At 51.8% G+C, this 23578-nt stretch overlaps 1 protein-coding gene across 3 annotated transcripts in view; it reads left to right on the top strand.

The window, feature by feature from the left end:
- The first annotated feature begins 825 nt into the window (after positions 1–825).
- The window catches only part of SAMM50 (SAMM50 sorting and assembly machinery component), a 36622-nt gene continuing 13869 nt past the window's right edge, over positions 826–23578 (top strand). The window contains exons 1-12 of one of the 3 annotated variants that reach the window (XM_080812288.1): positions 903–1006; positions 5671–5781; positions 9632–9677; positions 10480–10581; positions 12840–12927; positions 14888–14994; positions 15700–15830; positions 16268–16355; positions 18500–18628; positions 19097–19168; positions 20055–20141; positions 22755–22825. In XM_080812288.1, coding sequence (XP_080668414.1) covers positions 12843–12927; positions 14888–14994; positions 15700–15830; positions 16268–16355; positions 18500–18628; positions 19097–19168; positions 20055–20141; positions 22755–22825 — 770 coding nt within the window. In that variant the 5' untranslated portion in view covers positions 903–1006; positions 5671–5781; positions 9632–9677; positions 10480–10581; positions 12840–12842. Of the gene's footprint in view, positions 1095–5670; positions 5782–9631; positions 9678–10479; positions 10582–12839; positions 12928–14887; positions 14995–15699; positions 15831–16267; positions 16356–18499; positions 18629–19096; positions 19169–20054; positions 20142–22754; positions 22826–23578 lie in introns of all 3 variants that reach the window. The other 2 variants (XM_080812286.1, XM_080812287.1) reach the window with 2 other exon arrangements.

The raw sequence follows: 23578 nt of genomic DNA, 5'->3' as shown, positions 1-23578 counted from the left end.
ATTTGGCACAGGGGCCTTGTTACCATCTGCAGGTCAACCTCACGGCTTATCTTTGAGAAGAGGCTTACCCAAGAGAATACTGAAGGAGAAAATAAGGAAGATCTAGTTTATTCAGCGTTTACGGTGAGCCAGGCACCTTTCCCCATCGCGCCAAATCCTCAGTATCCCACCATGCCTTAGCAACTGCTGTGTTCGCCACCAAAACGAAGCCCCGTGGCCTCTCGTTCTCCGCCCCCAGCCCATCCCTCGGACCACCCTCGCTAGTCCTCACTGGCCGCAGCTCAGTGGAGATGCCACTGATTTACCCACGGCTCACCGAGGGTCCTGCGATGTGTCGGGCGTTGTCACGCTCCCTCTTATTCCAATCCCGTGACGTAGTATGACCCTCGCCTTCCCTTTACCAAGGAGGGGACCACCCTCGGGGCCTTCCGCAACTATGAGGACCGGGCGCTCAGCAGGAGGGTAGCAGGTGCCATCCCGGATCAGTGCTGCCCCTGTCGCTGGGGTAGGCGAGCCTGGGCGCTTCGCGGGGGCGTGGGGCCCGCACAGCACCCGCCCGGCCGGGGCGCCAGGAAGGCTAAGGGAGGGCCCTGAGTGAGGCCTTGGCGAACCCACCAACCCTCGGCTCTCTCCCGGGGGCGACACCGGACGCCGGCTCCCAGCGGGTCCTCAAACTGACTCGCGCGCACCGCGCCAGCAGCTGTGCGGGCGTCACTGGACGCTCTGCGCTTGAGCGGCCTCCAGGCAACGGGGCTTCCCGGCGTCCGTGTGAACATCCGGGTCACGGGTCCTTGAGGACCAATGAGAGGAAGCATCGTGAGCTAAGGGGCGGGGCATCATGGCTGCCCCCAGTGCGCCGCGTCCGGGGTCTGGTGGATGTTACGCTGATTGACAGCTCCGTCACCGCGGGCCCGCCCTCTGCCCTCAGCAGCGGAGCGGTGGTCACCCCGGGAAGCTCTACGAGGCGGCGGCCGGAGAGGGAGCCATGGGGACAGTGCACGCCCGGGTAAGAGGCCCAGCGACCCGGGGGCCGCGTGACCTCTGGACGGACGCCGCGGGGAGACGCTCTCGCGGCTGCGCCCGGGGTTCCCTCGGTAAGGGGGCGCCGAGGGCGGCGAGGCCTGGACGCCTCGTGGTGGGGGCCGCAGAGACTCTGCCAGCGGGTCCCGCAGACCTCCGAGCAGGAGACCGGTACCCAGAGGAGGGGCGTGACTTGCCCAAGGTCACTTGGCGAGGCGGTGGCCCAGAAAGGACTAGCGAACTTTGCGTGGTGACCCGGGGCGGAGTAACAAGTTTTCCTCTTGGAGAGTTGACTTCTCTGGCGTCCGTCGTTTCGGGCGTCTTCTCTCCTTACGGGTCACCTTCTGCAGTCTCCCGCTCAGCCCCTGCTGGGGTCCTGGTGGACCCCTAGAGCACCCAGTATCCTTTGAAGACCCAGACCCATCTAGGAGCCCTCATTTCTCCTGCTTATGGTGCAGAGACAGAAGCTGTCCCTGCTGTAGTTACCCCTTTTAAAGTGGAGGCAGGAAAAACCCTTAACCAGTTTGTTGCGAGAGTTAAGACACAGTAGGTGAAAGTACTTGGGTGCTCGGCGCGTCCCCACTGCTTGCCAAACTGCTCGCCAAATAGCTCGCCTTTATCCTAATCTTAACTGAGAGCCAGAGAATATGTGTGAATATTTGTCCAAGGCCCCATTTGTTAGAGCCTCAGAATGTTCCAAAACTCAGACCTCCTGAGTCCCAGGCCTCCGCATTACTTTTCTACTGCAAAATGGACTGTTTTCACTTGTCCTGCTCAAGAGTTTTCCATACTTTCCGGTGGCTTCCCAAAGAATTTAGCACAGACCCCTCAGCTTGGTGTGGGCGGTTGGACTTCACTCCCCTTCACAGATCGTTCATTCAGATGAAACACAGCAGCTCTTCTGACGCGGTCCTTGGGCTTGTCCGGCAGCTCCTCACTCACCCACCCCCAGGCCCATCGTCAGCCATGGCGATAGTCCCATCTCTTAGAGCTCAGTTCAGGTCACTTCCTACATCAGCCTCCTCCTTATCTGCCCTCGTTTGGATGTGCTGATAACTTCTTGATGTGTTTTCCTCTGGCGCCTGTCTTAGCTCCTTTTAGATTTTTCTCTTGCTGTCTTCCGGTGTTAAGTCTCTAGATGTTAGAGTAGGAGCTGGATCTTACTTGGTTTGCATCCCTTGTAACATCTTCAGCAAAGTAAGCATTTATTCATTTATTTCCGTAACATTTACCAGTGGTCTGCTAGGCGCCCGGCACGGCTGCTAGGGTTACAGAAAAAAAACAAGAACAAAAGTCGTTGTTATTGAGCTCTTTTGGTGCTAAAATCACTGCTTTGATTAATATGTTGGCAAAAAATATTCTTTAATTTGGGGGCCTGGGTGGCTCAGTCATTAAGTGGCTGCCTTCAGCCCAGGTCATGATCCCAGGGCCCTGGGATCGAGCCCCGCCTCAGGCTCCCTGCTTAGCGGGAAGCCTGCTTCTCCTTCTCCCACTCCCCCTGCTTGTATGCCCTTTCTCGCTGTGTCTCTCTGTGTCAAATAAAAAATAAAATTGTTTAAAACAATATTCTTTAATTTGAACTTTACAGCCCACTGGCCAGCATCACTTGAATGCTTTGGCTGGGATTCACAGTAAGAAAACATTTTATGTTTGCCATCTAGTACCCTAACGCATATGGGGAACAAAAATTTTGTGAAACAGGGGCGCCTGGGTGGCTCAGTGGGTTGGGCCTCTGCCTTCGGCTCAGGTCATGATCCCAGGGTTCTGGGATCGAACCCCGCGTCGGACTCTCTGCTCGCCGGGGAGCCTGCTTCCTCCTCTCTCTCTGCCTGCCTCTCTGCCTACTTGTGATCTTTCTCTGTCTCTGCCAAATAAATAAATAAAGTCTTTAAAAATTTTTTTTTTTGTGAAACAGCATTTACCATGAATATCTGTTATGCTTTCTTAAATTTCCTATTTGATTTGAGCCTGTATCACTTTAAAGATGCTGTTCATAACTCGCTAAATTGATTGCATGTTCTATCCCTTCAGTTAGCACTGCCTTGCACAGTACCTGGCATATGGCATTCAAGAAAACTTGCTGGGGGCGCCTGGGTGGCTCAGTCAGTGAAGCGTCTGCCGTCAGCTCAGATCACCATCCCAGGGTCCTGGGATCGAGCCCTAGTCAGGCTCCCTGCTCAGTGGGGAGTCTGCTACTCCCTCTCCCTCTTCTGCCCCTTCCCCCCTTGTGCACCCACGCACGCACTCACTCTCTCACATCTCAAATAAATAAAATCTTTTAAAAAAAAAGAAAAGAAAAGAAAACTTGCCAGCTGGTAAGCTGAGCTGCTGAAAGGATAGAGCTAGATCCAAATATTTATTTTAATTCATTTCATCAAATACTTACCCATGCCTGCTCTGTCTGTTACATTCCAGACACTGGAATGTAAGTTTGTGAGAGTGAGGAGCTTATACGTGCTTGCCACTTGATAGATTCTTAATATTTGGTGAATGAATGCATCTCTATTAGTAAGGCCATTATTTTAGGGCATTAAGCTTCGATGGAACTGTGGAATCATAAAGACATCATCTCTTAAAGTTCGAATTTCTGACTAAAATATACAGGTGGGCATGGCAGATCTTTCCTGAGCCTTATTTCCTGCTGTGAAATTTTAGGAACTGTAATGGAAGTTTTTTTTTGTGTCATGGAATGTAAACCTTGCGCCCAGACAAAGCATATTTACTAAACATTCAGATCAAGTAGAATGAATATGGGCCTATGTTCCTAACCGTAGTATATACTCTGCATACAGAATTAACACAAATTTAATATCCTTTTTTACACTATGTAAACTTAAACACAGGAAGCATATTTGTGAAATGGTGCAGATAAAAAGTTACTTTTTTTGTTAGTATTTTGAGAGAGTATAGTAACGGTTCCGTTTTATAATATTACGCCACAGAAATGAAAAGATGATATGAAACAAATGATAAATTCTTTGCCCAGCATTATTTTCCCCATTTACTTACGTAAATATTTCACGTAGGCCACCGTGAGGCCTTGGTCTGTCTCGAGCACTGCCGTCAGCCCAGGGCTCAGCATGCGGCAGGGTGGACCGCCAGCGTCGGGAGATGTGCCGCTGCGGCAGGGACTGCTTCTGCCTGAAGAAGCCAGGGGTGGCTCCCAGAGACGACACTTCAGGCAGATCATTTCAGGGAGGAGAGGAAGGGGTCTGCACCAACATGCACAGGAGGGTTGGGGGAGTGGTGGAGGTTGAACTTGGAGTCGCAGATGTGGGCCCTAGGGTGAGGTTCCTCGTGTGCCCTGCTAAGGAGTCTGGTTGCATTCTATACCTCTGGGCACACTCGAGGGCCGTCGCAGTCTTTTAGAGCAGGAGTGGGAAAGAGGACACGTCAGATCCAGACAGCCAGCGACATGGAGGAAATATGACGAGTCTGTCGAGTGTATCTGGGGAAAGGGGTAGTGTCCCAGGGTCTCCACTGCCACACATACGGCAGGTGCCAAACATGGCTGCACTTGAATGCACTTATTTGCCGAAAATTGGTGGAGTAAGGAAGCAGCCAGAGGCTGGTTAGGACAGTTTTCCCCAAACTTGCATAACTGTACCTTTGCCTGGTGCCACACTAGGCACTTCTGAATCCATTTCCAGGAATGTCTGCGAATCCCTGTATTTAAGCAGGCATGTACATAACATGTAATATCATACATGTGAGTCATTGTAAGTCCTATCACGTTATCATGTCTTCCGGAAGTACTAGACCACTCACAGCTTGTGGAATCCTTATTCAGAAGTTGCCTTAATGCTTTTGAGATGAGAGGTCAGTTCAGGTTGTAGAAAGTGACTGCTCTCTGGTACATTTTATGAACATAGGCAGTTCCTTTTAATGTGTGACTGAGACTTTCAGGGTACAGAGAAATATGGTTTAGAAATTTGACTTGTCAGTGTCATTATTCTAAAATGTATCCAACTTTGATCAAAAAAATTAGGATACTTTCTAAAACAATAAAGCAATTTTTTTCCTTTCTTTGATGTCTTTTTTTAAAAAAGATTTATGTATTTATGGGGGGGGGGATAAAGAGAGAGTGTGTCTCCATGTGTGGGCCCTCCTGAGCAGGGGGAGGGATAGAGGGAGAGGGAGAGAGAATGTCAAGCAGACCCCCCCTCCCCCCGCTGAGAGCAGAGCCTAACACCCGGCTCACTCTCATGACCTGAGATCATGACCTGAGCCAAAATCAAGAGTCAGATGCTTCATCAGCTGAGCCACCCAGTTGACCCCTTTGATAAATGTCTTTTCGGCACCTTATTTTGTAACTATTTTTTTTCTTCAGATGGGCCTTAGGTGTGCAGGCCCAGAGAGCCATAGCCCCAGAGGCCGCCATTCGTGACAGTCATCATAGGTTCGTGCCTGTCCCTTTCAGTTATGTTTCATCCTTATTTTATTTATTAATAATACACTGGACACCAGGGAGCTCACACCAGTCCAGGACTTGTGTATCAACAATGCTTAGGTCTGTCCTTTGCTTTCCAGCCTCCACTCCACAGAGGGAAACACGGTACTGAGCTTTCTGGATCACCATCTGAAGACAAAATGCAAAGATTTTTGTTTTTTTATAAGTTTTTTCATCTCTGTTTTCTCCCTCCCTTTCAGAGTTTGGAGCCTCTTCCACCTAATGGACCCGATTTTGGCGCATTAGGAGAAGAAGCTGAGTTTGTTGAAGTTGAACCTGAAGCCAAACAGGAGATTCTTGAAAACAAAGATGTGAGTTTCTGCCCAAGGGATTGATGCGGTTCCTGCTGGAGCCATTCAATTTCCCAGAACCCCAGGGAGACGGAAGTATTAACCTGTCCCATTGCCTTCATTTAAAAAGACCTGGTAGCCAGCTACATTTTAGAAAGGCTGGTAACTTTAAAAAAGTAACTTCTGGTTTTAGAGTAATCGTTTATTTTATTTTTTTTTAAGATTTTATTTATTTGACAGAGAGAGAGATCGCAAGTAGGCAGAGAGGCAGACAGAGTGAGGGGGGGGGGGAAGCAGGCCCCCCGCTGAGCAGGGAGCCCGATGCGATGCGGGGCTTGATCCCAGGACCGTGAGATCATGACCCAAGCCGAAGGCAGAGGCTTAACCTACTGAGCCACCCAGGCGCCCCAGAAATCATCTATTTATGTGGGAAGTTTAAACAAATGTATTTTTGTATTTATGTTATAAAAAAAGAAGTATTTCAAGGACATACTCAAGTTGTAATTAAGTTTATACTGTGTCCAGAAGAAAGAGTGAAACTTTTCCTGAACTTTGTTGCCTTTGAAATGTAAATCCAGCAGAAAGAAGTGTAAGTACCTTTTCAGGGACGGTGTAGTTAAGGTCTTCCGCAGTCTTCTGATTACTTTCAGATGCGTTTCCCTAATAGTCCCTGTTATCCCTGCTTTATTTTTCTCTGTTACTCATTACTATCTACTAAGCTCCATTGAGTCAGGAATTTATGTCCTGTTCACTGCTGTGTCCTCAGTGTTTAGAATGATGCCTGGGTGTTAGGTGATCTGTACGTTGTTGAATGAATGAATTAAGTAAGTAAGGTTTTATGACAGTGAGGTAAGAGGCTCTGAGCCTGCATTTATCGTGTTTACTGATACGTGCACAAGCTCCCTAGCAAGATGCACAGTTATTAAATTGGGGGTCACAGCATCGGCCCGGGACCAGTGCTCTGGGCACATGCTGGGAAGGCTACCCGGGGACCTCTGTGGCCTGCTTGGAATTAGGACTGTTGTGATCCTTGGTCATCCAGCTACAGAACCCTTGTAAGTCTCAGGCACAGGAAATACAGACCTGGCAAAGGATAAGTTCAGGTAACCAGAACTTTAAAAAGGCAGGAAAATAAATAAAGTCTGGAATTAAGAAGTGTGGATCATTAAACTTAAAAAAAAATCCTTGAATTAACTTTCAGATGTTTGTCTTCAGCCTTGATGCCTGCTCTCTTGTCCTGTATCATACTTAATAATCCGTGTCCCTGCAAAAGAGTGAACCTGGAGACTTTCCTACACCATACACAAAACATTAACTCAGAATGCATTAAGGACCTAAATGAGTCCCGAAGCTGTTAAAGTCCTAGAGTAGAGCACAGGCAGTAATGTCTCTGAAGTCGGCCGTAACAGCTGTTTTCTAGATAGGTCCCCTGAAGCAGGAGAAACAAACGCAAACTAAACTCTTGGGACTGCATCAAGATAAAAAGCTTCTGCGCAGCAAAGGCAACGGTCAACAAACCTAAAAGGCAGCGTATGGAACGGGAGAGGATATTTGCAAATGACGTATCCAATAACACGTTAGTGTCCAAAATACGTAAAGAAATTACATGACTTAACACAAGAAAACAAAGAATCCAATTAGAAAATGGGCAGAAGACAGGTATAGACAGTTCTCCGAAGAAGACATACAGATGGCCGATGGACGTAAGAAAAGATGCTCCACATCACTGGTCATTAGGGAACTGCAAATCAGAGCCACAGAGCCACAGTGAGCTGTCACCTCACACCTGTCAGAACAGCTAAAATCAAGAACACAAGAAACCATGACCATGGGAGTGCTGATATCTCTTTGACATAGTGTTTTTGTTTCCTTCAGATATGTTCCCAGAAATGAAATTGTGGGTTATATGGTGGTTCTACTTTTAATTTTTTGAGGATCCTCCATAATGTTTTCTATAGTGGCTGCACCAGTTTACATTCCCACCAGTAGTGCACGAGGTCCTCTTTTCTCCATGTCCTTGCCAACACTTGTTGTTTCTTGCTTTTTTGATAATAGACATTCAGACAGGTGTGAAGTGATATGACTTGCATTTTCTTGATGATGAGTGATGATGAGCATCTTTTCATGTGTCTCTTGGCCATTTATATAACTTTGGAAAAATGTCTATCTGGGTCATTTCCCCATTTTAAACATTGGATATTTTTTTTTCTTGCTGTTGAGTTGTATGAGTTCTTGTGCTTTTTTTTTTTTTAATTTTTTATTTCTTTTCAGCATAACAGTATTCATTGTTTTTGCACCACACCCAGTGCTCCATGCAATCCATGCCCTCCCTAATACCCACCACCTGGTTCCTCTGGCCCCCCACCCCTTCAAAACCCTCAGGTTGCTTTTCAGAGTCCATAGTCTCTCATGGTTCACCTCCCCTTCCAATTTCCCTCAACTCCCTTCTCCTCTCCATCTCCCCATGTCCTCCATGTTATTCCTTATGCTCCACAAATAAGTGAAACCATATGATACTTGACTCTCTCTGTTCGACTTATTTCACTCAGCATAATCTCCTCCAGTCCCGTCCATGTTGCTACAAAAGTTGGGTATTCATCCTTTCTGAGAGAGGCATCATACTCCATAGTGTATATGGACCACATCTTCCTTATCCGTTCGTCCGTTGAAGGGCATCTTGGTTCTTTCCACAGTTTGGTGACCGTGGCCATGGCTGCTATGAACATTGGGGTACAGATGGCCCTTCTTTTCACTACATCTGTATCTTTGGAGTAAATACCCAGTAGTGCAATTGCAGGGTCATAGGGAAGCTCTATTTTTAATTTCTTGAGGAATCTCCACACTGTTCTCCAAAGTGGCTGCACCAACTTGCATTCCCACCAACAGTGTAAGAGGGTTCCCCTTTCTCCACATCCTCTCCAATACATGTTGTTTCCTGTCTTGCTAATCTTGGCCATTCGAACTGGTATAAGGTGATATCTCAATGTGGTTTTAATTTGAATCTCCCTGATGGCTAATGATGATGAACATTTTTTCATGTGTCTGATAGCCATTTGTGTGTCTTCATTGGAGAAGTGTCTGTTCATATCTGCCCATTTTTTTATATGATTGTCTGTTTTGTGAGTGTTGAGTTTGAGGAGTTCTTTATAGATCCTGGATATCAACCTTTTGTCTGTACTGTCATTTGCAAATATCTTCTCCCATTCCGTGGGTTGCCTCTTTGTTTTGTTGACTATTTCCTTTGCTGTGCAGAAGCTTTTGATCTTGATGAAGTCCCAAAAGTTCATTTTCGCTTCTGTTTCCTTTGCCTTTGGAGACATATCTTGAAAGAAGTTGCTGTGGCTGATATCGAAGAGGTTACTGCCTGTGTTCTCCTCTAGGATTCTGATGCATTATTTATAATAACCAAGATATGGAAACAGCCTTAAGTGTCCATTGACAAGGGATAAAGAAGTTGTAGTGTAGATAAATACAATGTAATATTATTTGGCCTCAGAAAGAGGGAAATCCTGTCATTTGCAATAGCATGGATAGACCTCAAGAGCCTGCTAAGTGAAATAAGTCAGACAGAGAAAGACGAACACTGTATGATCTCACTTATATTGTGGAATCTAAAAACAACAAACAAACAACTCATAAAAAAAAGATCAGACAGGGATGGTGGGGGTGAGAATTGGATTAAAGTGTTCAAAATGTACAAACTTCCAATTATAAGATAAGTAAGTACGAGGGATGAAACATACAATATGACAACTACAACCTACATGGCTGTATGATATATTTGAAAGTTGTTTAAAAGAGTAGATACTAGGAGTTGTCATCACAAGAAAAAAAAACTTTTTTCTTTTTTTCTTTTTGGTATCTATATGAGATGATGGACGATAACTAAACAATGTGGTGATCATTTCACAATATATGTAAGTCAATCATTATGTTGTATACCTTAAATGTATATAGTGTTATATGTCATTTTATGTCAATAAAACTGGAGGAGGGCAAAAAAAAAAAGAACACAAGAAACAACAGGTGTTGGCGAGGATGTGGAGAAAGGGGAGCCCTCGTGCACTGTGGGCGGGAGTGCAGGCTGGTGCAGCCACTGTGGGACGCAGTGTGGAGGGTCGTCAAAGTTAGAATTGCCCTGTGATCTGGTAGTTCCACTGCTGGTGTTTCTCCAAAGAATATGAAAACCGTAATTGGAAAAGATTGCACCGGGATGTCGCAGCATTATCTGCAGTGGCCAAACTGTGGGAGCCCCCAAGTGTCTGTAGAAAGATGTGGTGTAGATGTGTAATGGAGCGCTCCTCAGTCTTAAAAAAGAACGAAATTGTGCCGTTGGCAGTGACATGGACGGAGCTGAGAGTGGGATGCTGAGTGGAATCAGTCGGAGAAAGACAAACACCATATGATTTCACTCATATGCTGAACTTAAGAAACAAAACACGTGGACAAAGGAAAAAAGACAAAGCGAGAACAGAGAACAAACTGGTGGTCACCACCGGAGAGGCCTTTGTGGGTGGAGGGAGCAGGTGACGGGGCGGAAGGGTACACTTGTCCTGATGAGCGCGGGATAAGGTGCAGAACCGTGGGTTCACTGTGTTGTACACCTGAAACTGAGAACACTGTGTTATCTACCCTGGAATTAAACAAAAAATAAAAACAGAAAGACCAGCACTTAAAACCTAAAAAAAATAGTAATCCATGTCCCTTCGTCACACTTAGGTGGTTGTGCAACACGTTCATTTTGATGGACTTGGAAGAACGAAAGATGATATCATCATATGTGAAATTGGAGATGTTTTTAAGGCAAAAAACCTGATCGAGGCAAGTAGTCTCCCTGCTTGGCATTGTTTGTCGTTCCCTTCCGAAGAACCTACAGATCTCCTGTCCCAGAGCCCTGAGCTCCCACCCCGAGCCTCTCTGCACATGACCTTGCCTCCTACCCCGAAGGGAGCCTCAGTGCCCCCGAGCCGAGCCCCCCACCCCTGCGCCCTGGTGCCTCCGGCAGACCTAACCTGTGTTTGCTTCCGCCCTTCCCTCCAGCCTCTCCTGCCTCGGAGGCTGGTCCCGCCGTGTGTTCTTCACAAACGCCCAAGCACGGACCCAAGTTGGTTGCTTGCTGACTCCCTCCCTGCATGCTCTCTCGTGGGGTGGGTGCTCTGCGGTCACCCATTCCTGCTTCCTGCTCTCTCCTTGGAGCCCTTGCTCCGTTTACCCACCATCTGCATCGTCTCCTTGGTGGGTGCCTTCCGGCCCTCCACACGTGGAGCACGTGGGAGGCAGAGTCCCCGCCAGCCTCCTGGAGGCCGGGTTCAGGTAGCCTCTGTCACTACCCACGTTCCTTGATCTTACACAGTGTTGGGCCATTCTCACTTGAAAGAGAATTGCTAGTTTTTAAAAAAAAGATTAAAGTAATATATAAGCGCAATCTTAGAAAAGCATCTAGCCATCCGGTGTTAGGGCACTGTACTGCAAGGTAGGCTTGTCCCTCCCCCGCCAGCCTCAGTCTCCCTCCCTGGCGGTCCTCGGGCTGGGGCTTCTGCACAGGGTGAGTAGCGCACGTGTAGACACGATAACCCCATTCCCCACATTTTCCTGCATCTTTCGTTTTTTGATGCTATATGGAGATCTGTTCACATTAACACGTTTAAAGTTCTCTCCCACCTGTCCGGTGAAATACTCCGTGTCCTTGTTTTCAGTAGGGCTTTTTCCCCATGAATGAGATCGAGCGCCTTTCCCAGGCTTACTAGCCGTGCGCGTATCTTGTGAATTACCTGTTGGTGTCTCCCATTTCCCACTGGATTGTTAGGCTTTTATTAATTTGTAAGAGCTCCTGGCATAGGACAGAAGTGATCTCCATCACCGACACGGAATACATTTCTCTTGTTCTGTTATCTTTCGAGGTTGTTTACATCTCTCTTTCTCAGCATTTTCTCTCCCCCTGATTTCCACTGACCCCAAGCTCTCCTGGGCTGCCTGCCCTTCTCCCCATGTTCACATTACGCTGCACCGTCAGCTTCTCTCCCGTGACCGTCCTTACATGTTGCTTTTCCATGAGGATCGTCTCCCAGGGGCTCTCACCCACAGCCTTGGTCTCACTACAGCCCGTGCAGTAGGGCCCCTCCGTTTCTACTTCTCGCCAGGCCTCCGGGTTGAGATTTGGCCCCGAATGTGCCCCTGCCTCGTGGGATCTCCTCAGACATCTCCAGCCATGTGTGGCTAGAGACAAACTCATCGTCCCTGGCTTCTCTAATGCTACCCAGAGGTGCTCAGCCCAGAGCGGAACGTTGACTCAGCCTCCTCTCTCTCCTGCCCTCCATCCAGTCAGTGACCGTCCTCGGGCTGCACGTGTGACGTGTGTAGTCTGTCCTGCCCCGACACCATGACCCATGCTCGACAGCTTCCCCCTCAGCTCCCGGGGCTGCTGTCAGCAGCTTCTCCTGCCTCCCTCCGCCGCTTTTGCTTTCTCCATGTTCATGCACACCATCATTGTCTCTGCGGAGGAAATTCTACCCTGGCTGTCCCATGCTAGAAACTCAGAGTGACTCCCCCTTTCCTGCAGGACAAGCTGTAAAACCATGCATATTAGGAGTCCTGCCCCGCTCTGCTCCCTAGCGCCTTTCCTGCCCTGTTCTTCTGCCTGTCCATCCGGCAGGAAAGGACCCCTGGCATCAGAAGGCACGGCTGTCAACGCTGGAGAGAGTAAAAACAGCACAGCCTGGGTTAGGAAATGGGAGCGACACAAAAAGGCACAAACGACACGGTGCCTCCTGCACCAAACACAACCACCGGAACGATGGGTCGTCCCCTCTGTGAGGGCTCCCGCCGGGCGGGGAGCATCTTGACTAGCGTTTTGTTTGTTTCTGTGAAAGATCGTTTTAATGCACCTGCTTCCTGCCCTTGTCCACGGTTTGTGCTTCTGAAGGGGGCTTCGTTGCTTCCTGAGTGCTCGCCCATCCCTCCACGTTTCCGGGCTCTGTGGGGCTTCTCAGCAGCAGCGCTGACCCCCTGGCCCGATCACCCGGCCACCAGCTGCGTTTCTGTCCTAGACGAGGACCTTCTCTTGGCGTGCTCTCTCACAGGTGATGCGGAAATCTCACGAAGCCCGTGAAAAACTGCTTCGCCTGGGAATATTCAGACAAGTGGATGTTTTGATCGATACGTGTCAAGGTACCTGCCATCGTGTGTGGTGTCTCTCTTTACCCCTCCCGTCTGTGCTGCAGGTCACAAAAGCTGAACGTGTGGCCAGACGTGGCGCCTGGAGGGTTACGAAGCAAGGAGGTGTCGATAGTTCGCCAACCCTGGGATGGGGGGCTGGTGACTGGATTTTTTCTTTTTCCAGTGTCAGGCTGAGGGGGGGACAGGTGAACTGTGCAGATGCTATGATCCAAACCAGTGGATGGTGCAGGCACTCTAGGAGGGCTCCGAGGGAGGGAGCCCGGCTTCATCGGGATAGCCCCGCCCCGCCCGGGTCCCCTTGGGCTCTTGGCAGATGGGCTCCAACTGCACGTGTGCTTTCAGCCAGAGGGCGCTCGGCATCAGAATTCTCTTTTCAGTGTTTGCTCGTTTGCTTGTTTGTTGTTCAGCTTTGCATAAGTCATCCGGCTTAGTCGACGTGTGCTTGGACTGATGGCACCTGCTGCGGGCGGGCCCTGTGCTGGGTACCAGGGAAGGACCAGCATCGAGCAAGGCATAGGCTGCTTCCCAAGGGGCTTCTGGTCCAGCAGAGCCGGGTCAGGGATGGTGGTGGGGAGACCGCTAGCCCTTCCTGCCCACTCCGAGAGGGCAGCGATGCAGCCGTGCCGGGCGGAGTTCTGGTAAGCGTGTGGGTGTGCAGGATCCCGCTGAAGCTTTGCCAGAACCTGGGGAAGTGACGGGCGTTATTTTAGAACAGGTGTTTGCCAGCTGGGGAAACCGAGGCTCGGTGGTTTAACTTGCGCCAGGTCAGACAGGTGAGTGACGGAAGTGGCCTGTCCACGACTCAGGAGCGCTTTTCTTGGAGGCATGTCTTGTTGGCAGCGTTTCCTCTTGGCGCTCTCTTGCCTGCCGTCCCCTGGGGGGGCTTCCGTGGGGTGCCTCATTCCGGCGGCAGCTGGAATTACCCAGAAACTGGGGAGAAGGAATGGTTGGGAACTAGAAGTAAAGCTTTGCACGATTCTGTGATGCGGGTGCCCGCTGTCATCCATCTGTCAGATCCTCTAGAGTGGACGGCAGTGAGGACGAACCGAGCAGATCCCACCATGGTCCCTCCCAAGGCCTCGCTGGGGTTTGTGACTTGGGACAAACATTACCACGTTAACGCAAGATGATCGCAGATGGAAATGTGTGTGTCTGTGGGGAGGCTCTGTGGGAACGCTCTATACTTTGTGCTCGATTTTTCTATAAACCTAAAGCTGTTATAAACAGTAAAGTCTTAAATAAATTTAAAAAAATGGTGCCGGGGCTCTGGCCTGGGCTGAGCCTGAGCATCGAGGAGCCGGGGTTGAGACCGCTTCCCACGTGTGGCCACTGCCCCACCAGGGCTGTGGGGTCAGCCCTGCCTTTCTGGGAGAGGGCCCCCTCCCCCGCCCCCATGCTTTGCAGAGCTCCGCCCTGCCCTCCAGCACGCTGGGGCCCCTGGGGGCACCGAAGCTGCTGCCACAGACTCAGGCCCTGGTCATCCCGCAGCTCCCGCTCCCCCGGCTTGCGGAAAGACGGGGCAGTCACCTCTTAGCGGGTGTTGGCGTTTCTTGCTTCTCTTTCAGGGCTCCTAGGGTCCCTCTTGTTCCAGGGATTCTGTGTTTTAGTGGCAGTCGAGTTGCGGCCCCAGGTATTCTCAAGGACTCCCTAGGAGGAGAACAAATGCCCTTGCAGACAGCGGGCGCTTAAAGCACCCCTCTGGCGGCCGCTCCCTGGAGCAGAGGCCGGCTGGTTTGCCCTCCCCCACCGCGGGAGCCAGAAGCCGGTGTTCACGTGCAGAGGTGTATTGTGATCTTGTGGGAGAATGTTCTTGGACTTCAGAGTAGAGGGTGTATTTGTCAGATGAAATGAACCTCCAAGTGGCTTTTTGTGTTTTTTTTTAGCAGTGGGACCTAAAATGAAACCGCACTTTCCAGCCGTCTTAACTGGTTGTTATTTTTTGTGCGCGTAGGTGATGGTGCACTTCCAAACGGCTTAGACGTCACCTTCGAAGTAACCGAACTGAGGAGACTAACAGGCAGCTATAACACCATGGTTGGGAACAACGAAGGCAGTATGGTATGATCTGCTTCCTCCTGGCAGAGCTCGCGATAACGAGCTCTTATAACGTGACTGTTCTCAAAACCGATGGTCGTTTCGAGACTCTCCCACACCGTCATCTGTGTAGGCTAGCACGTGGTTGCTCACCGACCTCCCCAGAACTGATGAGAGCGTGTTTTACTTTTCATTTAATTTAAATTCCCACGGCCACTGGAATTTAACTCCTCGAGTGTTAGAGGAGTTTCGGGTACACAGCAGAGCGAGTCCCCACTTCCACACGTCACCCAGGGCTCATCACAACGAGCCCCCCCCCCCCCACCAACCGCCTCTCCAGTTTCACCCCATCCCGACTGTGGTATGTTTCAGATTGTTCGAAAACAGTGATACCATCGGTGGTTGATTAGGAGTGGTTTGGAGAATGTTTGTATTAAGTTTCTTGTTCAGATGCCCTTGAATTCCAAATCTGTTGATTTTCCTGGCTTTGTAATCAGCAAGCGAGCCTGCCCCGCGCCTTGAGGCGTGTGTGTGTGTGGGGTGGGGGGGGGCAGGATGTCCACTCAGCAAAGGCACGTTTTAGAGAGTAGAAGCAGTTATGGAGGGAAGGCCAGACCTGTAGTCTGTGGTTCTGTCCTGGGTTTATGAGACTCCCTTTGCCAGCAGAGTCTTTCTTAACACTTACCCTTCCTACCGTGTAAACCGCCGTTGTTTTTCTGTTCCTCCTAGGTGCTTGGCCTCAAACTCCCTAATCTTCTAGGCCGTGCAGAAAAGGTGACTTTTCAGTTTTCGTATGGAACCAAAGAGACTTCGTATGGCCTGTCCTTCTTCAAACCACGGCCCGGAAACTTCGAGAGAAAGTAGGAAGCCAAACAGACCGTTGAGTACAGTGGCCTGGTTCTAAGTTATAGTAGACGCGTTGGTTGTGAAAAGACAGTTGGCTGGACCAGCTGGCCGTCGTGTGTCGACACAGCGCACTGTAGCTTTCCTTGTGATGATGAGCCCCAGAAGTGTATTTTTATTTTGTTTTATTTTATTTATTTATTTGTTAGAGAGACAGATGGCAGAGTGGCAGGCAGAGGCAGAGAGAGAAGCAGGCTCCCCACTGAGCAAGGAGCCCGATGCGGGACTCGATCCCAGGACCCTAGGATCACGACCCGAGCGAGCCCAAGGCAGCGGCTCAACCCACTGAGCTACTCAGGCGTCCCAGAAGTGTATTTTTAGATCTGTTAATTTAAATGTGTATGAGTTACAATCACTGTTCCAATGTCTAAAGCTCTGTCCTGTTCTCTCCTAGTTTCTCTGTAAACTTATATAAAGTTACTGGCCAGTTCCCTTGGAGCTCGCTTCGGGAGACAGACAGAGGAGTGTCCGCCGAGTATAGCGTGAGTGGCCTTTCGTCCTTCCCTTTGTGCCCTTGAGTGCGAACAAGGCATCTCTTTCGCCGATCGCCTGACAGCAAGCAGGGGCGGACCCTGGCGGGCAGGCCTGTCCTCAGTCTGGAGCCTGGAGCGCGGGCCTTACGGCCGGGGTCACCCTCTGCCCTTCGCCCCGCCGTGGGTTCCTTCCCGGCCAGGCACCTCTCCACAGGCCGCGTGCAGACTGCCAGGGCCAGAGGGTTGCTCTGCTCCACGGTGGCCGCTCTGCTCCCGGCGATGCCGTGTGTTTGTCCTTCGTCATGTGTGCTGAGGTCCATAGTTCTGGTAGCCAGCAAGGTCACTCTGCAGTGACCGGAAGCTTTCCTCATCGGTTGGCACTTCTGTACGCCCAGCAGGATCCGATGTGGTGCAGCAGATGGAATTCCTGCCATTTGACCACCGTTTGGCTTTATGGTGACCGCTGCCCCCCTCCCTTCCTCTCTACACCGTGCGGCCTGCTCCCCTCCTGTTCTGGCCCGTGGTTCATGAGGGGCAGCCTGGACACGCCACGTAACAGTAGTTCCCCAGGCACGGCCTGCAGGCCAGCAGCATGGCCTCACCCAGGAGCTAGTTAGAAATGCAAGTTCCTGGGCCCCGCCTGCCTGCTGAACCAGCATCTTGGGGAGCATACCTGGCACGTTCTCTGCATCCACGCCCTGGCACCAGGGGCGTGGAGCCCCCAGCACGGGGTGGGGATGGCTCGGGGATGGCTTGGGATGCGACGTGGGCACCTGCCATTCCGTGTTTGGTTCTCCGTGGGTCCCCTTCTCCTCATCTGCCGGGAGTAGCCCTCAGCGCCTTCCGGCCCCAAGCGGGATAGGGCCCACCCGGCTTCACTACCCTTCCAGCCCCTCTGCCAGCAGCTTTCCAAAGGCCATCGGCAGTGAGCCCTGGTGTGCAGGCTGCTCCGCATCTTTCTCCCATATGCCCCTCTTATTACTGTTTTCTAAGCCCTTTATAAAGAGCAGATCTTCGGAGATCTCCAGCTAGCTGGTTTAGCCCCAGGGCGTCGCAGAGGTGCAAGCCATCTCTGCTGGAAGAGAGGGGGTGGGGGAGGGTCAGGAGGAAGGGGAAAGGGGGATGGGAGGGACAGAGGACTGGGAGCTGGTGGCCCTGGGCTTGAGAGATGAGCCCCTGGAGGAAAATGGCACCATCTGGCCTCTGTCCCATCCTTGTGACCATGAACACTGAGACAGGTGTCTCCTCTGGGCGGTCAGTTTCTCCGTAAGGGCCGCCTGTGGGGAAAGAAGCAATGGTTTAGGCCAGTCGCGCACGTCTCTCAGGAATTTGGGGGAGTAGCTGGGTCCCGAGTGGCCCTCTGCGCAGAAGAGGCAGGCGGGCAAGGCTGCCCTGAGTCGTATCTGCTTCCCTAGCACCTGCCGCCGTGCCAGTGGTTGCTCGGTGAGACCTGGAGTTGGGGCCGGTGGCCCCAAGTTCTCACCCTGGGAGCCAGGCCAGAGGGCTACGGGGAATGCCCAGCAAAAGACTGCTCCGGTCCAGTGACCTGGCTTCCATGTAGGACTCACATCGTCATTGTACTTCCTGAGGCCACCAGCCAGTGCTCCCTGTTCCGAAGCAGCCCGGGTGTGCCACTGTGATAGGGACCTGAGATGGGCGGCTGACTGCGGGGCCAGAGGGTCGGGGCTAGAGGCAGGTGCCGCTTGCCCTGGGGGTCACGTGACTCGGGCTTCTGGCCGCCGGAAGGATGCCCTTCACTCGTGAGCACCGTCATCTCCTCCCTCTTCCCCGGGGCCTGATGTGGGTCTCTACTGTCACCCATCCTGAGTTTGGACCGGGGACTGGGTGGGGTGGAGCAAACATCAGGTCATAGAGCCGGGAAAGTGGCCTGTGGGTTCCAGAGCTCTGCACTGGTCACCTGTCTCCTCGCCCTGAGACTGTCGCTTTGAGCAGGATCGTAGCTTTCTCCCGTTCTCCCTCCCTCCCTCCGTCCCCCACCTTCCCTTTCTCTCCTTCCCACCCACCATAAAAAAAAATGTATCTTGGGCGTTTAATTGGAACGAGATTTCTGTGCCTCGTTCTGAAGCCTGATTGGGGATGAGTCCCCTTGGGTACAGCCCAGAAAGGCTTATCGTCCCCTTGTGTCCTTGCAGTTTCCCATATGGAAGACCAGCCACACCGTCAAGTGGGAGGGCGTGTGGCGGGAGCTGGGCTGCCTCTCCAGGACGGCGTCCTTCGCTGTGCGGAAGGAAAGTGGGCACTCGCTGAAGTCATCTCTTTCGGTAAGCGTTTGACTACGTAGTTCCATGTGTTGGGAGAACAGCCTGCGCCAGCAATGGGACCGACCCAGCAGGGTCACGGGTTGGGTGGCTGCCGGTGGCTTTGTGAGTTTCTGGGCACCCCCCCCCCCGTATTACTCTGTGGAAGCATCGTCAGTGGAGACGGGAAGATGTGCTTGAAGCTGGCAGGGTTCACTTAGGTCAGGATCAAGCTCTTTGAGAGGACAGGCCCAGTGACAGGTTGTCATCTCCCAGCCGGTGACCGTGAATTGTCTACCCCACCTTCTTCGTTCCCTCACCTGTGAATTAGGGACCAAGAGCAACCTTCCCAGAGGGCTTTTCGGAAGGGGAAGTGCTGTGTTGGGGAGGGGCTGGTCACGGCCTGTGGTCAGCGCCCAGGCAGTGCGGTGCGTCGTCGTCTTACCTGACGCACCGGCCCGGAGTGAAGCCCCAGACGCACGTTTCTTTCAGCACGCGATGGTCATCGACTCGCGGAACTCCTCCATCTTGCCCAGGAGAGGGGCTCTGCTGAAAGTTAACCAGGTAGGACTCCTTCACCTGCCTGCGACCTGCTGGCTCCGTGACCCCAGGGGGGAGAGAGTCCCACACGGCAGGCACATTTTCTGTCTTGAATGCTTTCCTTTATCCTTCTATCTTTCCTATTATTCCTTCTATCTTTCTATCTTGAATGCTTTCCTTTAATTATTCCAGATTATTCTAATTATTCTGAGATTGTTCTAGAATGGTTTGCAGGGGTGTCGGTCCTGTGTGAGGGTCCGGGCTCTGGAACGGCTCCATGTAGTGCAGTGGTCTGCCCCCACAGAGCGGAGGAGGGAGAAAGTTCTGGCCTCTGGGATGGGGTCTCTCACTAGGCGGGGAGGAAAGTTGAGAGTAGGCTGAACGAACCCCTTGGTCACCGGTAAGACAGCACCTCCAGGCAGAGAGGGTCACTCATATGCCTTAGGGTCCCCGGGGGGGAGGCCAGCTGGGGGCGGGGCACAGTGTTGCTCTGTCGGCCCCATCTTCAGAATCGCAGGACCAGTTAGAAATCAGATTTTTATATCGAATGTGCCCGATTGTGCAAGATTGGCTAATTCTTTTTTTCCCACACTGAGTAGGCCACACAAGCCCATATCACGCGGCAGAATGTTCCCATGGCCAGTGTCTCTCACCCACAACAGGAAGTAACGTGACATATTCTGCACAGTCTGTGTGTTTGAGGACGCTGTGTATATGTCAGTCCCCCGGGACCATCTAGAACGACTAGGATAAACCAGAATGGAGCTTCCAGGGGACAGACAGGAGCCATCTCCTGCCTTTCTAAAAACACAAAACAGCAAAATTAAGTAGTACTTGGAGTGATGTGGCTTTGGAGCCGGTGTGGGGAGTCTCTCTGCTCTGTTTCGACACGTGGATCGCTTGCCAACAGGAGCTGGCCGGCTACACAGGAGGGGACGTGAGTTTCATAAAGGAAGATTTCGAGCTTCAGTTGAATAAACAACTTATATTCGATTCGGTGAGTATCTGGCCAGCACACTCACCTGTATTTTTATCCCTTGTTTTTGGAAACTCAGTTCCTGGGGAGAGAAAGCACCCTCCAGAGGGGAAGCCCGGAACATTAGTGCCTGAAACTGAAGTGCTCGATCTTTCAGTTTAGCCGGAATGGAGGATAACTCTGGGGAGAAGTGATCGCTTTTCTCTTCAAGAGGAACCTGTCAGTCGTTTTACGTGGGACCCCAGGAGAGCGCTTTCCCCGTTTGTCAGCTCGGGGCCGTTGTGGAAACGTGTCTGGAGGCCAGAGGAATGCACCTCCTTTTCCCATGTGGTCCCTTCCAAATTCCGAGTCTTCACCTTATTTTGCTGAGTCTGCAGGGCCCTGGGCGCTTCTGGAAATTTCTTTTTAAATCTTTAATCCAGTTTGGTTTGGTTTCTCCTAATGTGCTCAGGAATGAGGAGTAAGTGACCTGATTCTCACAGAGGCATAGGAGCCCCTGGCTTGTTCTCCAGGCCTCCCAGAGCTGGGGTGACTGGGGACAACTCTCTTGCCCCACCCCCATGACACACACACCGCCTATGCTCTTCTCTACCACAAAACCCAGGGCGAGGAGTGAGCTTTAATGAAATGTACGCTTGTCGACTTCTAACATCACTTGTCACTGGTGTCAGTCACTCCTGGTGTCATCACTCCTTGAATCTGGTTCCTGCCTTTCCCCCACCACTGCTGGCCCAGAGGGCCCCACGTTGTCCAGTCGTCAAGCTCCTCCCAGTCCCCTCCCCAGCCCTCACCACCATGCTCGATGCTGTCCTCTGGACTCCATCATGACTGTATCCTCCCTCCACGTGTCCACTTCCCCTGCGCGGGGTCCTTTCGGGGCTTGCCACACTCCCACCATGCGAGCGTCTCCCCTCAGTTCTCGTGGAGGTGGCCTGCGCTGCCTCTCTCCCTGGAGGATCTCGCCCCGCCCGTGGCTGCAGCTTCCGTCCGTGTGCCATGCTCCCAGAGCTCGGCGCAGCTCTCCTCGGTGCCAGAGTCCTGTGCTGCCAGGCCTTTCCGCTCTGTTCCTCGGGGACATGTCAAATTCAGTGTGTCTGAAACCAATTATTACTTCCCTCGTGAATCCATACCCTGCACCCGGGCTCCCAGTTCCTCTGGCTTGCACGGCTGTTCCGCCCGCTGCCCTTGACCTCCGGAACTGCTCGGAGGAGTCCTCACCCTGAAGGCCGCCGAGCACCCGGCCTTGCGTCTTCTGCCCGCTCAGTGTCACTCAGACCCCATGCTGTGTTTTCTCACCTTGGTGGTGATGTCCCTTTCTGGTGCATGTCTGCTCCCCCTTCTCCGCGCCGCAGACCTGCTGGTCTGTCCGAGGTGCAGGCCTTCTCAGTACCGCTCTCCCGCGTGCAGCTGGGGCTGCTGGCGTCGCACACGGTCTTGGGTCTTGTCTCTCTCCCCCTCTCCCTGTGCTTTGGCTCTGCTAAACTCCTTCTTATTTCCCAAAAGGATGAGCGTCTCCTACTTCCAGGCACTTGTGCTTTGTACTTGTACTTTGTACTTTGGCTCTAGGTCCCTTCTTTCAGCTGTTCGCCGGCCCCGAGTTCCCTGCCTTTTTAAGACTTCGGCATTGGTGCGCCTCCCGTAGAACTCCTCTGACCTCCCAGACCAAGATCGGGGTTCCTGCATGTCCTTCTAGTCCCTGTGCTCTTTGGGATCCGCTCATCATGCACCCACTCACCTCCCCGTCGGGCCCCCACATCTCCGTCCACTGTCCAGCCCTGTCTGGGCATGAGCCCTCCCTCAGTCGGTAAAACACGGTTCCCGTTCCCTCACGATCTGGTGAAGGGAGACCCACGAGCAAGCACGTGTATGCACAGTTGAGCAGGTGGCAAGTGGTGGGAAGATGCTAAAACAGGGTAAAGAAGAAGTGGCCCAAAGCCACTACAGTGCGGGTCTACTGCAGACAGTCGGGGAAGGCGTCTTGATGGGGCAGCGCAGCCCGGAACCCGATCAGGGAGCAGCTACAGCTCGTTCCCGGATGAGCCTGGGGGCTGCCCTGACCGGACAGAGTGAGGAGAGGGACAGCGCGGGAGGACCGAGGTGGGACCAGATGGCAGAGGGCTTGGGGCCCCGGTGGAAACCAGTCTCTGTTTGGAGGGAGGCCCAGTGTGGTGTCACCATCAGGGCCAGTGGGGGCACCTGGAGGGAAGCAGGAAGGGCTGCAGGCCGCTCTCCGGGCCTGCTGAGGATCCGGGGCTACGGGACAGCATTGCTGCGCCCCCCGCCGGATCGCACGCATCTCCCCACCGTGCTCAGCCTCGGCCTGTGTGGAGGCTGGGGGCTGCCCTGCGTTGGAATGGAAGCCGCGGAAGCCCTGCCTCGCCTGGGCACGGGGCTGGGTGTGTGCTCGTGTTTGCTGTGTCTTCGTGGGAAGTTTGAAGTCTCGGGTTTTAGAAATATCCACAAAACACCATCCCCCGCGGCTCCTCAGCCACACAGTCCCCTGGTCCCGGCCTGTAGCCCCCGCGCTCTGACCCAGGGCTCTGCGCCAGAGGGCCCACATCCAGGCCTCGGTGCGCTGGCTGGCCGCGGGGCAGGAGCGCCCAAGAACACGGCTGCCTGCTTGTGTCTCCGCAGGTTTTCTCAGCGTCTCTCTGGGGCGGGATGTTGGTGCCCATCGGCGAGAAGCCGTCCAGTATCGCGGACAGGTGAGGAGGGGCGGGTGGGTGGGTGACTTGCCGATGCTCGCCTTTGGCTCTTTTGGGTTGTTTCCTTATAACTTATTGTAGAGAAGCTTCACTGATTAGGAGAGCAGATATTTCAAATTTTATTTCAGTTTTTTTGTTGCAGATAACTTCAAAATATCCAATAAACTTCATACTTAATGTGTTTGGCTTTTTTGAGGGAGAGGGAATTAACTTCATAATGTGGAAAATCTTACATTCCCTTTTGAGCATGAAAGAATACAGTTCACATGCATCGCAGAAATATGGAGAAGCATTTAAGGAAGTAAAAAAAAAATCCTGCTCAATGAGAAGCAGAGCTAACATTTGGACGATTTCCTTTGAGTCTGTTATTTGTGGCTGTGGGCACGTGCATACGTGTACGTTTATACACATGCCTGTATCAAGTTGTTGGTATACTGTAATCTGCATACACTTTTGTGAACACAAAAACTCTCTGCTTTTGATTTTTTTTAATTTTTAAAATTTTGTTTTAAAGATTTTATTTTATTTATAGATTTTATTTATTTATTGGACAGAGAGAGATCACAAGTAGGCAGAGAGGCAGGCAGAGAAAGAGGAGGAAGCAGGCTCCCTGCTGAGCAGAGAGCCCAATGCGGGGCTCGATCCCAGGACCCTAGGATCATGACCCGAGCCGAAGGCAGAGGCTTTAACCCACTGAGCCACCCATGCGCCCCTAAAGATTTTATTTTTAAAGTGATCTCTGCTCCTAGTGTG

The sequence above is a fragment of the Martes martes genome (genome assembly GCF_963455335.1).
Source record: "Martes martes genome assembly, chromosome: 8".
Lineage (NCBI taxonomy): Eukaryota > Metazoa > Chordata > Mammalia > Carnivora > Mustelidae > Martes > Martes martes.
Note: the sequence above shows the minus strand (reverse complement) of the source record. Positions and strands in the feature narration are given on the sequence as shown.